General features: G+C 41.7%; 4 protein-coding genes across 10 annotated transcripts in view; 1 reads left to right on the top strand and 3 right to left on the bottom strand.

Moving 5' to 3' along the window:
* Positions 1-76: 76 nt before the first annotated feature.
* Positions 77-6341, bottom strand: hprt1l (hypoxanthine phosphoribosyltransferase 1, like). Of its 2 annotated transcripts, none has more exons than XM_086208778.1 (9): positions 6210-6341; positions 5561-5667; positions 5141-5324; positions 4834-4899; positions 4729-4746; positions 3728-3810; positions 2437-2483; positions 1891-1967; positions 77-609 (listed from the first exon to the last, which is right to left on the bottom strand). In XM_086208778.1, the coding sequence occupies exons 2-9, from the start codon at positions 5566-5568 to the stop codon at positions 562-564; spliced, it is 531 nt and encodes a 176-aa protein (XP_086064904.1). In that variant the 5' UTR covers positions 5569-5667; positions 6210-6341; the 3' UTR covers positions 77-561. The 2 variants fall into 2 exon arrangements, with proteins under 2 accessions (XP_086064904.1, XP_086064903.1); XM_086208777.1 differs by having other exon boundaries at positions 5996-6307.
* LOC147258761 (dynein light chain roadblock-type 2) lies at positions 5842-12498 on the top strand. Of its 2 annotated transcripts, XM_086208779.1 has the most exons (6): positions 5842-6001; positions 9899-9945; positions 10827-10973; positions 11080-11155; positions 11237-11404; positions 11494-12498. In XM_086208779.1, the coding sequence occupies exons 3-6, from the start codon at positions 10971-10973 to the stop codon at positions 11535-11537; spliced, it is 291 nt and encodes a 96-aa protein (XP_086064905.1). In that variant the 5' UTR covers positions 5842-6001; positions 9899-9945; positions 10827-10970; the 3' UTR covers positions 11538-12498. The 2 variants fall into 2 exon arrangements, with proteins under 2 accessions (XP_086064905.1, XP_086064906.1); XM_086208780.1 differs by lacking the exon at positions 9899-9945.
* Positions 7273-10904, bottom strand: psmd7 (proteasome 26S subunit, non-ATPase 7). Its single transcript, XM_086208776.1, has 8 exons — positions 10745-10904; positions 10265-10356; positions 9685-9777; positions 9496-9593; positions 9315-9395; positions 8927-9018; positions 8542-8740; positions 7273-7890 (listed from the first exon to the last, which is right to left on the bottom strand). Exons 1-8 carry the CDS (start codon positions 10816-10818, stop codon positions 7633-7635), a joined length of 987 nt encoding a protein of 328 aa, XP_086064902.1. The 5' UTR covers positions 10819-10904; the 3' UTR covers positions 7273-7632.
* A 1196-nt stretch (positions 12499-13694) lies between the features above and the next one.
* The window catches only part of LOC147258760 (genetic suppressor element 1-like), a 43194-nt gene continuing 41046 nt past the window's right edge, over positions 13695-15842 (bottom strand). For all 5 annotated transcript variants that reach the window (XM_086208772.1, XM_086208775.1, XM_086208771.1 and 2 more), the window contains exon 16: positions 13695-15787. In XM_086208772.1, coding sequence (XP_086064898.1) covers positions 15650-15787 — 138 coding nt within the window. In that variant the 3' untranslated portion in view covers positions 13695-15649. The remainder of the gene's footprint in view (positions 15788-15842) is intronic.

Genomic DNA, 15842 nt, shown 5'->3' with positions numbered 1-15842 from the left:
TGAAATCTTGAGGGAGACGTGTGAACAAAACTTGAAGCTAAAAGCATGAACCAGAAATAAAACACAGGAACCAGGTTTCAGAGGGATTGTATTGCTGTAAACAAGTCCTCAGTGGTCATATATTAAATAAAATATGCAATACAATCAAAGTCATTTTATGGCATAATGAGAGGTTTATCAACATATACGTCAAAACATAAACATACACTGACATAAGGCTACTTCCAATCAACTGACTGCTCACTGAACATTAAGCAGTAGCCTGTGACATTATGACATTCTTTTCTATATCCAAGATAAAACTAATTTACAGATAAAACTTTTACACTTAAGCAAATAAATAATATTAACAACCAAAACGTTCAGTATACATCCATAAATAAATATGCCCTGTTTATTTTTAATTTGGAGAGGGAAAGAAATGCATCCTCTTGAAATCATTTTACAACCCACAAGTCACAAGTTTGTGGATTCTTGTGTAGAAAAATAAAAATTCATAACCCAGCAAAGCTAAGGAGGGTCGTCACAGTGGTCCCAGTCGTTCATCCACGTCAGCGGGGCTCACACTCTGTACTTCTCCTTGGCTTTATCTTTCATTATACAGATGTGCTGTGAAATCATTAGTAAAAATATTAATCTTTTTTACATCAGGCTAGGGTCAAATTAGCCATGTCACACAATCACAGTTCTAGCGAAGGCTGTGACGATCACTGAGCTGACGCTGTCACATTCTACCATCACTGAGACGCCACGAAGAGCGACATTGACTTCAGTTGATTATTTTCACCTGTGCTTTTTATATTTAACATATTATATCTTGAGCATTTAGACTGGAACAGAGACGGATAAGATGTTCTATCCTATAAAAAGCAACACAACAATCAGGCACCGGGAACTTAACTGCACTAACAGTCATTCCCAAATTACTTCTCAGCAGATGCAGACGCTACAAAACTCTAGCTTGTCATTGATGTACACTGTTGCCCAAAAATGCAATTCCAAAATGAAATGCAGGCCCTACTCAGCTGCAGCACATTCAAATATGACTGACGAGGCAATGGCACGTGCAGGATCTTGGCCAACAAAAGATAACTATGAAATCATTGTTCTTTGTAGTGTAAGTGGCTGTGACATTATTCCGCGATTGCAGATAGATTGATAAATGTAGTTTGTGTGTGCTTTTTAAACAAAATAATCAAGATGGTTTAAATTTTCGACGGTAGCTCAGGTAATGTATGTCTATGAGTGGCCATCAACATACAGAGTTAAAAGTAGCCTGGAATAGTGTTGGAGAGGTGACCTCCCGGAGCGGCCTGCATATTTTTGTAGGCCGCTCCGGGAGGTCACGTTTCTGGAGGTTTCCTACAACAAAAGCCAGAGAGAACTTTCACTTGGTTTTATGATCATTGCTGAAAATCAGCTCTTTGGCTAACAAACGTACGTGTTTTGTGCAGCAGGATCGTCTTCATTAATGAACAACACTTTGATGATTTCTGAGGCGTAGATGCAATCCCTAAAAGTACAAAGCTAAAGTTGCGCTACGCATGACCTGTAGCACGATGAACACACAACTAGGTTGTTTTCAGCGTGATGGCATCTGTAGTCTCATTCAGACACTTGTTAGCAACTGCTGTTTTTAACCACACAAAAATGCACCTAAGTTCACAAAGGCCGTATCTGCTGATGTCTTTAGTGCCGTTGAACTAAATGTTAAAGCATAATCAGCTTGTGTGAGTCATAGAATTTAAATTAGACATTTAACCAAGAACTTATTTAAAAGCGCCACTGATGTTAAGGTTCAACGATGCTAATATTCATTCCAGCTTTAGGACTCATTCCTGCTCCGCTCTATTGATTTATATTTGTGATCATCAAATGCCGCAAACTCACACTGAGATCTCTGAAGTACTCATTGTAGTCCAAAGCGTAGCCCACCAGAAAGGCATCCGGCACTTCAAAGCCAATGTCTGAAGTAAAAATACAGACAGCAGCAGTGTTAGTCATAAACAAGACGCCTACAGCAAATACAGGCCAGTGAGACTGACATCCAGAATCGTCTCTTCTGAGAGGTTCTGGGGTGATCTAGTAGGCGTGAGATGGATTTTTTTTTCTTTTTTCTTCCTGTGTGTGTGAGCTTGTCAAAAGGCTCACAGTAACAACTGTCCTTGAGGGACAATCTTAAAGAGATTATCCACCTCAAACCTAAAAGCATTACATAAGAGAGAGACAGTGTGAACTTGTGGGTATCAAGCGTGCATACGGAAGTGCATAAGTGCAAGGATTTTCCTGAAATTCATGTTAATCCTGCACAGGAAACACAGCTTTTATTAAATAACATGACAAGCCCTTCGAAGAGACAGACACGTGTGAGTGCAGCGAAGGACTACTACCACTCATTATATAAATCAAACTGATGGAGAGTGAGGATGGACTCACAGTCTGGTCTGTAGCCAGAACTCCTCGGGGTCCTCTTCACCAAAAGACTGGACAAACAGGAAATATATGGGTTATTGTTTTTAACTTTCAGATCCTGACCAAACAGCATGGAACCAATCCTGGAGCCATCAGGTTGACACCAATATCTGGGAGTCACATATTTTAATAGGAATATAGAGGCCAATACTCTTGAGGTATGAATTAAAAGTACACAGGCAGGGACAGCAGTTAAAGCATCCGTGGTAAATGTTTCAAAATGTCCTAACTTCAAGTGTATTTCACTGATGTGAACACAGTTTCTTTCATGCAAAAAAAATTAAATAAAAAAATGCATGTAGGGATCCACTGTGCAATTTTTATATTCAGGTTTCATAAACATCTTAAAAAGAAACAGCAATGATTTGAAGGAACATTTGCATGACCATATGTTCTCTGAAACTGTTTACAAATGAAGGTAAATCACCAGGATCCATTTAACTCAAATCAGTGACGAGCAAGTGATGAACATGACCTCATCACGTACACAAAGAAATCACTATCAACCAAAAGGGATTTTCCCCGTCAATCCGAACAGCATATACTCCAATATTATACTCCAGTATTACAATGTTCGGGTATAAGTGAAGCAGATTTCCAGGACTTTGACTGAACTATATGGCTTTATTTATCTATCAAAATCAGATGAAATGACGACTTTCAAATTCCATAACTTTTCCAGGTTTTATTCCAGAACCATATAAGTCCTGTATATCGACGCAGCGCTAATGTTTATTGTAACAGTTTGATCAAATAAGTATAAACAGCAATCTAATGGTAAAGGTAATGTGATCAACAGCGTGTGTTTGGGCCTGACAAACTGAGGAACAGAATTTGTAGGAAAGATGGGTAATTTTACAGGGAACAAGAAGGCGTTTCTTTTCTTGCTTAACAAAAAGCCGATGGATCGATTATATAAATAGCTGTTGCTCTTCCAATCGGAGCGGCTCTACGTGAGAGCATCACAAATGCCTCCTCATCCACAAAGCTGTCCTGCTATTTTTAAACACATCACAAGAAAACAACCACAATGCTTCCACAACACTTTGCAGTCTCCTCCAGCCATCAGGAATAAAACATAAATGGCCTCTACCTCCGCAGCGCAGTTAACATTACGGCAGATTAACTCTTAAGCTGCTCTGCTCCTCTAATACAGCCTGAAAGGAAGAGTGTCCATTAGCTAAGAGCAGGGTTCCATCTGTGAGAGAGGCCACGTCAAGCTCTCAGCTTCCTGAGTTTGACGACGCCTACGTACCTTACAACTTTAACCATCTTGGGATTGCTCTCACTTAGCAGGGAAAGAAGCGTCTGCATGGTCCTTCCCGTCTCCACGATATCCTTTTATAATGAAGGGAAACAGCAGTCAGATGGTATTCACATCCTGTTGAGGTTTATAGGCCTATCTGACATTTAAGAAATGAACACAAACACACACACACACACACACACACACACACACACACGAACACAAGCAATATCACAACAGTGCATCTTGAGAACTGGTTTTTGGAGCGTGTTGGATCTTACTCTGTATCAGTCTGATGAAGGCCTGGGTATTGAACGTTGGTACTTTTTAGCACCCAGCGAGCTGCTTCCATAAAAGGACCAGGAAGTTAGCATCATCACGGCTTCCCCACACAAAATACCCATGAGATGTTAACATTTTGGATTTTGGGGGAAAAAAAAATGTATCTCAGTGAAAACAAAAGCTTATGAAACTACGACGCCGCAGGAACTTCTTTGAAACGCAAATGTCGTCAGAAGAAGAACAAAAACACGCAAGTATTCCATTCAATAGCTTACAAGCATTTGTTTTTCTTCGGGCACATAAACACTTAAATGTTCTCGATTGTCAAATAAAAGATTAAAATATCTTTGGCTAGTGTGAACCACAGACCTCATTTCTGGTATTTAACAGAAACCTGCTGCCTTTGTGACGAGGGAAATGGATGTTCAACAGCTAACTTATTCACAGGTTTTTGAACTCATTCCTTGGTAGGTCAGGTATTCAACACCTGGGAAATAAATCTCCAAGTTGCAGTTTTATATGTTTGATTTTTTTGCATAAAGAAAAATGTGATGTGACAAAAAAAAAACTACTAAGGATTTAATCTGATGTTTACGTCCCATTCATCTATATACAGTGTAAGTAAATTGAAAAAATGTGTAGTAATATAACACTAATTTAATTAAATTGTTACATCCACTTAGCCAACCTGTAATAGAGAAAAATAAATATAAAAAAAAAAAACTTACCTCAACTATCAAGACATTCTGCGGGAATAAAAAGAAGAGTTATAGGAAATATAAGAATACAAGAGTGCAGCTGAAGGATTTCTAGCTGTGAATGAGGAGACGAACCTTGCCTGAGAGGTTGGACAGCTCATCCCCCCCTATGACTTTGACGTTGTTGGTAGATTTGTCATTCTAAAGAGGACACGGACACACACACACACACACACACACACACACACACACACACACACACAGCATCTTAACCTAGGTGCAGGGTGTTTCTACATCTCTGTATATTTGGGCTTTGAATTCCTGCACTGTGATGGCTGCAATGGTCCATTTAGGACTTAACAATACACACAAGAACACACACACACACACTCCAACTGCAGCACAAGTGATTGCTGGGAATGAAATGAGGAGGGCAGCTTACGCAGTAGCTCTTCACCCTAATGAAATCCACTGTCAGCGGCACTGATTTATCACTGTTCTGGTTCAGTGCCTTGATGTAGTCCAGGAGGTCTGCAAAGAACTTGTAGCCCCCCTTCAGCACACACAGCGCTACGATGTGGTGTCCTCCCATGTCCCTGATTATGTCCCGGGCTAAACGCTCAGTCCTGGATCAAGAGAAGGGAGGACACAGATTCATTGTTTTGGACAGGAAGTAGATCCATTAAACTGCTTCAACTGCAGCAGATTTAACTCCTCCCTTCATCCAAATACGCATTCAAGGACACTTGACATGGGTACTACAGTGATTTGACAAACAAATGGGGACAGGTGCACAGGTTTACTCTTGGAAACGGTGTCACATGACATATGAAACTGCTGCTAGGTTGATTGTTTGTTTCACCTGTCCATGATGAGTCCATGGGGGATGATCACCTTGTCTAAATCCTCCTCATAATGTCTGGGGACACAGAAAAGCTCCAGCTCGTGTCCCTTCTCATCATCAGCGATCTGGACGGAAGAAGACACCGTTCAAGTCTGCGCAAAGCGGTTATTACTGACAGATAACCGCGGATGAATTAAATCAAACTGAAACCTTAGCAATCCGCAGCCTCTCTCAACCACCTGTTCATCCCCGCACACACACACACACACACACACACACACACACACACACACACACACATAAACACGCGTGCGACATTTGGGACATCAAACACTGACGTGAAATATTGATTAGAAGGGCGCGAGCCACCTGGTGTCTACCCAACAGGCCGACGGCACCAGAACCTTCCTGGAGAAGTCGATAATTAGCGGATAATAACGTCAAGAAACTCACCTGCAGGTAGGAAGCCATGTTGCTGCGGTGGTCCGCTCCCTCCAGCCTCAGAGGAGCATGTGAGGAGTCATGCTAGGGTCCTAGGAGACACGCGCGCTGCCTAGCTCACGAGCTCTCGAGCAGCAGACGCGATGCTCGTGTGTGTGTGTGTGTGTGTGTGTGTGTGTGTGAGGGGTGAGTTTAATCCGGTTACGTCAGAATCCAGTTTACCTACCCAGTAATAATCAGATTTGCCCAACACAACCTGTGAGCTCGGAAGCGCTGCCTGTCGCCGGTGGCTATCTCGGTGTCGGTTTCAGGAGGCGGCCGATGACGCAGCTTTAAAAATATAACGGTGACGCACGCGCGCCTCTAGAGTAGAACAGAACTGTGAAGTCTACCGTGTTTTGTTATAATTTTTTTAAAATTATGGGATACTAATGTGGTTTTTTTTTTGTCATTGCTTGTGTACTGTGAGTTTTTAAAATACATGGAATGTATTGATATGTACGTTTAAACTGCTTTTATTGTGAACCGCCATGAAACCTGGGTGGGAAGAGTCCCTTGAATGAGGTCATCAGTATTTGTTTTGATCAGCAGCCTGTTAATTTTCTGATAAATGAAATATCTTCTTTTTTTTTAAGTTCCTTATAATCTCTGGCATCAAGTATTTTTGTGTCGGGTAATCAAAACAACTTATTTTGATGAATACGCATTAAATTCATTCTGATTCTTAAAATCAGTGGAGGGCAGCAATAGGCTACAGCTCGACTGAGTCTAGTTTTATGGCAATTATTAGATTTCACCATCTTAAATGTATGGGTTCATTTTTTTTGCCCCCCCCCCCCCCCCCACACACACACACACATTTCTCAGACTATCACAACTGAAACATTCAAAAGGCTCATCACAACCAAGATTTAGATATGCAAAATATTACAAAATGAAAAATGTTTTTAAGATTGACAGTCCTACATTTTCAATCTTCTACCTCTTGACATTCTAGTGTACCGTCACACTTTGATCATTTTTTTGAAATCTGAAGTTTAAATAAATTCAAGAAATGTAGGTGAACTGGCTTTGACACCCCCCCCCCCCCCCCCCAACCCTAAGGCCTTGATCATTGTATCTGTTAAACCACGTTCAGGGATATAAATTGAGTTCTTTGTGCACTACAGCTCCACTGATCCGGAGCTGGCTAGTGCATTTTATCTTCCCAGCTCATTCATAGGATGAGGCAGCGTGTGTCACCAAGATAACATTTCAAAAAACAAAAAAAGGAATTTAACAGTGAAAACTGACATTTTCCATCATCTTTATATGATCCCAATTTAATGTGATTAAACAACTTTTCTCCATCTTACAAAAAAAAAGCAATACCAGGTATTGTACAACACCAGAAGTATGGCAACTATGAAAGAGAATAAACATGTTCTCATAGTTCTGAATGCCAAAGAAGCAAACACTATCATCTCTGTATGACAATAAAAGTCTTTGAGTGCCACTTGTGACCAGGAGGCCGAACCTCAGATGACACCATTCTCCATATAGAGTCCTACTTTTAGCCCAAGACCCACATACAGAGCTGGGAGCACAAAGTAGAGCACAATCCAGATGAAGATGGCGTGATACGAGACAAGACCTTGAAGAAAAGACACTCATTTTTTCTTTTTCTCATCCTTCTTGGTGCCATCTACTTTGTCCTTCTCCTTGTCTTTGTCGTCTTTTTTCTCCTTGTCATCTTTCTTCTCTTTCTTTCCTTCCTCCTTTTCTTGTCCTTCCTTCTTTTCTGCGTCACGGTTGGAAATCTTGTTGTTGATCAGGTTGTGCAGGGCCACCACAGAGCGGATGAGTGAAGCCAGGTAGACCACCAGCATCTGGTCATTGGTCTTCAGGTAGAAGGCTTTTGTGAACTCCTGCAAAGACAAAGCCACAATAGTCAAGACACTGCAATGCTGAGTTTCCGAAAGCAGACTCATAATTTACTGCACATAGTGCAGACTTTAAAAGGAATTTAATAAAGGGTTTTAAGTTTCTTCATGAGTTATTGGGAAAAAAATACTGTGGGAAAGTAACATGTGAGAAGAATTTGTTTTCTCAGAGTCTCTGTACTCTTTACAACCTGTGCTGGGTCGCCCCCAGCTGGCCATTTGAAAGAATGCGGGTTTAATGAAGCCACTTTCACCTTGGCTTCACTCCTCTGACCCGCAGACTGTATGCAGTTATTTATACTATACAGCCTGGAAGAAGAACCAGGTGAGTTTGCCCTCCAGTGGTTACAATAAAACACTGCTGCTCATTATGAGCTGCAGACTCAACATGTAGCATAGGGGGTTTGCTTTGTTTTGAACCAGTGAATTACTAAAAATGTGCACAGGGAAAAAATAGAGAAGCTTGACGAAAAGTTCTTTCATGTGAAAAACTATCTGGGTATCCATTTCAGCTTTAAACCAACGAGAACAGTGCTGTATTTTCTGTTAGGTTCTCCACAGTTCTACAAACTACTTTGCCTGCAGTGATTATAGTTTAGATGCTAAAAACATGAGCGCCAAACAGAAGTGGCTCACCAGTAGGTTGACGTCTGGCAGCAGGTTGAAGACATCCTGCAGCTGATAGATTATCTGGTGGTTGATGGGAAGTTTGCCTGCCGCTACTCTCTCCAGGTAGGAGCGGATGTCCAACAGCTTCGAGTTGAGTCCCTTCAAACCATGAACCTGGTTTGTGATGCGCTGCGACAGGGTGCCAACTGTGGTATCCTTAATGTCTCTGTGAACGGGATTTAGCAAACGAAAGGGTCTGAGCGTACACTGGGTAGTATCAGTACTTGCATTAATCTGATCACATTTAGATTCCGTTTCTGCAGAAAAAAATATCTTCAAGGTTCTTCTCGTACCACTGTGCACAAATATTAGAAAATGGCCAGTATGTGTGTCACAGGGGAACAATGACTACCTGAGCAGGTGTTCTACTCCCACTTCTTCTGCTTCTTCAGCTCCAATCTCACTGGTGACATGTTCAAACGTCTTGGATGTTGGTGTGCCATCCTAAAACAGATCAATGCTGTTAAGATAATTCTAATACTCACAAAGAAGTATAATAAATATCAATCAATGATGGAACAGTATTTGAAATAGCAGATCCCTATTCCACTATATAATTTGGCATCCAGAATTATTTTCATCACAGAAATTGATGTATTTTGTGAGACTGAAATCACACGTGTAAAAACGCATTAATTATGTCAATCACAGTCTTTAATTTACATAAAAGAATAAGCTCCAGAACCCGCCTTCACCCAGCAACACAAAACAAATTGGTAATCGATACATGTTTCACATACGTCGTGTATTTCTTCGACAGAGATGTATGCTTCTGTGGGTAGACCGAGATCTTTGGGCTTCACGTCAATAATGACCAACACCTGGTAGGACAGAGAAGCAAGATCAGGAGGAACACGACTGGACCAGATGTTTACAAGACACATGAAGAAGAGCCAAAAAAATAAGAGCAAAGTTACATACCGAATTGGTACAGTACTGCTTGATGAGCTCATTGATGGCGATATCGTTCTTATGCAACTTAGGTCCCGTGTGGTACCATCCAACTATTCTTTCTCTGGCTAAAATCAAGGAAAAATCAGGAACTTCACAAACATGTCACCAACTCAACATAAAAAGTGCTTAATTACATCAACACCACCAGAATCCTACCGTTGACTTTCTTGAACATGCCATACATGTTCTCCAAGTAGTCATGGTCCAGGAACCATACCGAGTCGTCCCTATCGTCCTCGTCAAATGGCACTGGAACAGAACAGCGATTCATTAGGTTCACGCTGACACTGTCACAGTGAGATCTTCAATATTTCAGTAATGTATTGAAGAAACACTGCGTAAAGGCTGTTGTTTTTTTCATTCATTTCAGAGAAAGCCTGCTGAGAGTTCAACACTTTTGATGTTCATCCACGATGAGTATGTTTTAGGAGTGGTTTTATTTCTATGGTTATTATTGTTATTCGGTGTGCTTTATGTCTTCAAATGACTTTCTAGTTCCCACCCCAACATCCACCTTTCTACACGCAAGTGAGAACTCATACGCCACAAAAAACAGAGACAAAACTAAAACTAAAACATCAATTTAACAAGTGGCTTGATATTTTGAGTAAGATTTTGTCAACGATGATAACTCTACTTGTGAATTCTATTGGTTAGAGTACTCACGTAGGTGTATCATGACCGTGATGTCAACATCTGATACTGAAGAGATGAAGCGGTGTTGCCAAACACTCACCTGCAAAGCTATTTGACACATCGAGAACTTTCTTCTGCCACGATCCCAGCAGGACTCCGACCACTCTTTTCTGATTACCAACTTTTCCTATTCTGAAAAGTTACAAATGAGAACAGAAGTTGACTGGAGTCTGATTTAACAAAACTGTTAGCCAGCTTTGACCTTATGCTAAGCTAATGCCACCGTCTTCCTGTCATCCACGTCGATGTATAAACATTGTCTAGTTGTGTACCTGCTAGGGAGGTCTTCCACTAATGATTTTTTCATTCAGTAAACTGATTTTGTCGCTAATAGCATCGTAGCTAAGAGCTGGGCTGGTTATCAGTGAGCTAACTAGCCAGCTCGTGTCTGCATTCATTCTCAATGGCACTCTGACTCAGCAGGGCTAGCGCTAGCTTAGCCTAGTAGCATCGTAACGCTTCCGAACATTTTAACTCCCGGCACTTGCAAAGTCTGAATGTATGGATTCAACTTACTGACCTGTTAAAATGATCAACCACGCTGAGTAACACCAAGGGATGAACGACCACATTTTCTACCGCTAACTCCGGCATTTTTGTAGCGATGATGGACAGCACACAACCCACCTCTAAACAACGATGGCTACGCTATACTTCCGCTTCGGCTTGAAGTCACTTCCGTCTCTCCTGGCAACTGAAAGACGCGCAGACCCAGACGAAGAGTCGTCGCGGACAGCGCGGACACAATGGTAAGATCCGAGCTTCCATCTAGTTTGAGTTGATGATAAATACACTTATTTTTATATAAAGGTTAGATTGTCGTACACATTGAATTTAAATAGATCTGTCCTGCAGGATGAAGTTGAAGAAACACTTAAGAGGATCGAAGCCAGTAAAGGTGTGATTGGAACAATAGTTGTAAATGCAGATGGTAGGTAAGCTGAAAAGCACGAAAATAAAGGTCAATGTTTTCTTCGATGCATTCAGCTCAGGGTTTGTATGTTTGTTTCAGGCATCCCCATCCGAACGAGTTTAGACAACTCCACAACTGTCCAGTACGCAGGACTTCTCCGCCAACTGACTCTGAAGGCCAGGAGCACAGTCAGAGATATCGACCCTCAGAATGACCTCTCTCTACTCCGCATCCGCTCCAGGAAACACGAGATCATGGTTGCACCAGGTAAATGTGTTCACCTAACACAGTCGACGGGTGGAATCTTCCCTCTGCATTCATATTCACCAACAACTTCTCGCTTTGTGTCTCCTCAGAGAACGACTTTCTTCTCATAGTCATCCAGAACCCATGTGAATAGCTGCAGGTCACTTCCATGAGTCAGCTGCTACACAATGGCGCTTTTTTTTTATCCAGGCAACAGATCTCTGTTCTTCTCTGTAAAACTGCTCTGTGTGGTCTTTAATCCATTTCACGCGTGTAAGTCACAGACTTGGAAAAGAAATGGAAGCAGCGAGCTGAAAACCGAGTATCAGCTTGCCCAGATGTTTCTAACTTGACGCATGACCTCGTTGACACTGTCCCGTTGAGTTTGTCCCAACCGCACTTTCACGTCCTCTTCAAAACGGCCTGATGTTCGCTCCGCTACCACGGCAACATCATGTCTGTCTCCTGCCCATCACGGCTGTCACCAAGGCTGTGATGTAACATAGGGTTTGCTGTGTTCTGTCCAGCCTGGTGCACTTTGGGCACCTTCTCTATGCTGCCGTCAGGTAGAGGCAGGAGAACACAGCTCCTCTGGATTAGTAGAATTACATCCAGCTTTTATAGCATTTTGCACATAAGGGAGAACAAAAAACAACAACAACTTAAATCGTCTTATTTCCTCCCCCACGTTGTGATCTCTGTCTATTAGGCTGCCATTTTTAGATTTTGAAGATGAAGTATGACAGTGAACCCTGTCAAACACGCAAGACGCTGATATACCTGTTATTTTACCCCTTGATGAAGGGGTGATGATGTCAGCGGATGTCTGAACACACGGATGCAGCATGTCATTACAGGATGACTCCACTGGCAACTGCTTCATGTCTCACTGAGTATTAACACGTGTCTGAGGTGATTCATGCGAGCTTTCAATGGACGAGCATCTCCTCGTTATGAGACCCTTAAGTGAATTTATTCAACCTCTCCCACCTTACCAATGTGACATATATTTAATATGGAGGCTGAGAAACTTCATGATGCCCATTTATGTTGCGGTGCCTATAACAAAAAAGAAGATGTGGGTTTGGATGCTATCAGTTAAATAAATCTTTGGAATTGTTTGTGTTTTGTCTCTTTTTGCTGTTAAATTCCACTCTAAATTCGGACCTGGCCACTTCTTAAGCCTATCGAAGCTTTATCAGAGTGATGTCCTATCGGCGTGTATGTTGTCCAATACATCATACAATTTAACAAAAAAACTTGTTGTTTACAGCACATTAAATGCAGAAAACAACACCTGTGATGGCGCCGTCACCAAAGGCATTTTGTAAAAGATGCTGTAACTTAGGGTGTCCAGCAGAGAGCACTCGAGTGCCTCTGCTCTGAGGAAACGTTGGAGAGGTCGCAATGATTGTGTACTGTATGACAATTTTGAATACATTTTTTAATTAAGTAAATTATCTGCTCAAGAAATCAGTCTTCTACCTCCACATGAACGTACTGGTACAAAATTGGTGCACAACAAACATAGAACAGGTCTATTTTCAGTCTAGCAGAAAAATTCACTGTATTGGTTGGTTACATCAGTAATCTGGGACATTTTTCCCTCTTTCGAAATCAGTAACTGGTTCAAAAATCCCACAATGGTGGAGTTCTAAGGCGGCACGGTGGTGCAGTGGTGAGCACTGTTGCCTCACAGCAAGAAGGTTTCCGGGTTTGTGTGTCCCGGCTCCATCACAGGATCTTTCTGTGTGAGTCTGCATGTTCTCCCTGTTCCTGTGTGGGTTCTCTCTGGTACTCCAGCTTCCTCCCACAGTCCAAAGACATCAAGAGGGGACGAGGCTGATTGATACTCTAAATTGACTGTAGGTGTGACTGTGAGTGTGAATGGTTGTCTGTCTCTATGTGTTGGTCCTGTGATGGACTGGTGTCCAGGGTGAACCCCGCCTCTCACCTGAAGGCTGCTGGGATAGGCTCCAGCCCCTGTAACCCCCAACAGGATAAGCAGTAGAAAATGGATGGATGGACGGATGGAAGGTGCTGGCGTTGTACCCTAAATTCAAGTGTAGTGAGGTGTAGAGGGATTTCATCTTTACAAAAGCTTACAAAATAAACAATCGCCCTCCTCCGTTGATGTGAGCCATATTGTTACTGCCACCGCATTATTCACAACAGCATCATATTATTAACTTGATGTTATGTTGTTAGTCACAGGGCTTTGGGAAGGATAAGAGGCAGCACTTTACACCTGAGGGTCCCAAACTCTTCAAGCTTCGACCTGCAAAATAAAGGGCCCAGAGACTTGTGGCCCCTGCTCTCCTTTATGGTGGTTGAAGCGTGCAAACACTGCACGAACATGCGCTGATAGACCTTTTCAAACAAATGGAAATATATTAAAATATTTTTTATCTTTTGTTTTATCATTGTTACATTTTATTATGTTTTAGGAAATCATCTTTCAGCCACCCCTGCGTTAAATGACACTATAAAAACTGCATCAGCGTATACTCTATCTGTACTCAGAATATGTTTCTGCTTAAATATAGAAAGTAAAAACCAGCAAAATATTAATTACATCTAACTCCTCTGATTATGATGTCATGATCTGTATGCAAACTGATTACACAAATGTTCCATTACAATCTATCAAGCTTTTTTTTTTAAAAAAAAACAAAAACAAACTTTCATTCTTTTGTTCTTCAAAAACTCAAAGCAACCTTATTGAGTCCAAACAGAGAACAATTAACAGATAATTGAAATCATCAGTTGTAAACATTCATGATTCCCGCTGCTGTTTCTCTCCCGTGACAGACGCAAATCACTTATATACCACTGGAGAGGACTCGCTCTCTTTCCTGACAAGAACTAATTAGACATTTTACAAATATTTTAATGTAAATTTCCATCGGAATATACAGCATTATCAATAAATAATTCATCACAATTATACAGCCCAAATGAAACATTACATAACAACTGTTGGAGACAAATACGCAGGTTTCACAGCGATGTTTGGTGGAGGTGGACTGAGAGACACGAGGTGATTTGGGTAAGACGCTGACGTAGCTTGTGCTTGTATGATGGAGCTGCTGGAATTTTTAATAGTGAGAAGAAAAGAGGCAGAAGTACGCATCCCAAGAATAAGACCAGAGAATGGCTCGATCGTTTCCTTCTCATATTTAATCTATGAAATCTACTTCGAGTATTAGCTCATGAGGTTGTTCACTAGAGGTTACACTCGTGTAACATTTAACTAAACCTTATCAACAGGGTGAAAGCAACTGGACAATAAATGTATTGTAGTCTCAGTCAAGGGATGCCAACATGTTCGAACGCAGAATGTTTATTTTCTTCAAGTTTTACCGACAGTTATGGGCACGTGGACGGCTTCGAGTTGGTAATTAAACCGTTACACAATGGTGACGACAGCGTGAGAGGCGACTGTCCTCGGTTAACCTCCGTCCACTCCCAAACGTTTTGACATCACATAACAATTGTCCTAACATCCTTCATTTTCTGAATGATTTGATTCTGACCAGCAGCAATTCAGACAAAGCATATGGCTTCCCAAAATAAGCGGCTAAAACGAGAAAACATACAAAACTCTTCATCTATCACTACTGACATTACAAGTGGAAAATTTATCGAACCTCAAAAACCCATCGTATAGATAATCTCTTTTAGATGTTTCCTAGAACGGCTTCATTTGTCAGGTAATAGTACTCAGTAGACACTACGACATTATTACAGTACCACACAGAGGACGGTCAAGTATTTCCTCACATTTCCATTTCAAGTGCATCCTATCATGTTTAAGGCCTGAGGTGTGCTTTGATTCCTTGACTCAATGTTCCTTCTCTGAGTATTAAACGCGTGCGTCTGTCCGCCAGGCTGCAGAGTTGTGCTGAGAGATATTTAACATAGTGGAGCCGTAAGAGTTTGTGCAAAAACTGGTATGATTTGAGCTGAATGGTTGAAAAAGTCCTCAAAGCCGACTCAGAGATGTGTAGGAGTGGTTTAAGTTACTCTGATGAAGATGTTGTTTCCCCTACACAGTGTTACAATCCTTCGGCAGACTGAAAGAGACCGGGGGGGGGGGGGGGAGGTATGGATAATTAACTGGATTTGAAACATAACCGAATGGCCAGCAAGGTACAAAGATTCTCTTCTTCAACTTGTCTAAGTGCAGAGCGGTCTGGGTGCAGTCCGTCTTCTTACTGCTCCTTTGCTGTCAGAGTTGTGTCCATCAGGGAGTCGGGTCAGGGGTCACCTTGGCATGTGCCAGTTGACTGGACCCCTCCCCCACTGGATGTTAGGCAGCGTCAGACACCACCTGAAGTGCTCAAGCTGGGCTTGTAGTTTCTCTCTCTCCTCTCTCACTTTCTGCCTCTGACTCACCAGCTCCTGACAAAAGAACGACACAAACAGTTTAACAGAGTGTTACATTTTTGGAGAACTG

This window comes from Aulostomus chinensis, chromosome 7 (assembly GCF_037954235.1).
Source record: "Aulostomus chinensis isolate RoL2024-O1b breed Wild chromosome 7, RoL_Achi_v1.0, whole genome shotgun sequence".
Lineage (NCBI taxonomy): Eukaryota > Metazoa > Chordata > Actinopteri > Syngnathiformes > Aulostomidae > Aulostomus > Aulostomus chinensis.
Note: the sequence above shows the minus strand (reverse complement) of the source record. Positions and strands in the feature narration are given on the sequence as shown.

Coding starts and splice junctions, on each gene's coding strand:
- hprt1l (XM_086208777.1), bottom strand. Junction 4,900..5,140: donor TTAGGGTGAAGAGCTACTGC/GTAAGCTGCCCT, acceptor TGTCCTCTTTAG/AATGACAAATCTACCAACAA. Junction 610..1,890: donor AGTACTTCAGAGATCTCAGT/GTGAGTTTGCGG, acceptor ATGATTTCACAG/CACATCTGTATAATGAAAGA.
- psmd7 (XM_086208776.1), bottom strand. CDS start 10,818: ATGCCGGAGTTAGCGGTAGAAAATGTGGTCGTTCATCCCTTGGTGTTA. Junction 9,778..10,264: donor TGTGTCAAATAGCTTTGCAG/GTGAGTGTTTGG, acceptor GTTCTGTTCCAG/TGCCATTTGACGAGGACGAT. Junction 9,594..9,684: donor CATGTTCAAGAAAGTCAACG/GTAGGATTCTGG, acceptor CCTTGATTTTAG/CCAGAGAAAGAATAGTTGGA.
- LOC147258761 (XM_086208780.1), top strand. Junction 11,156..11,236: donor AATAGTTGTAAATGCAGATG/GTAGGTAAGCTG, acceptor TGTTTGTTTCAG/GCATCCCCATCCGAACGAGT. Junction 11,405..11,493: donor CGAGATCATGGTTGCACCAG/GTAAATGTGTTC, acceptor GTGTCTCCTCAG/AGAACGACTTTCTTCTCATA.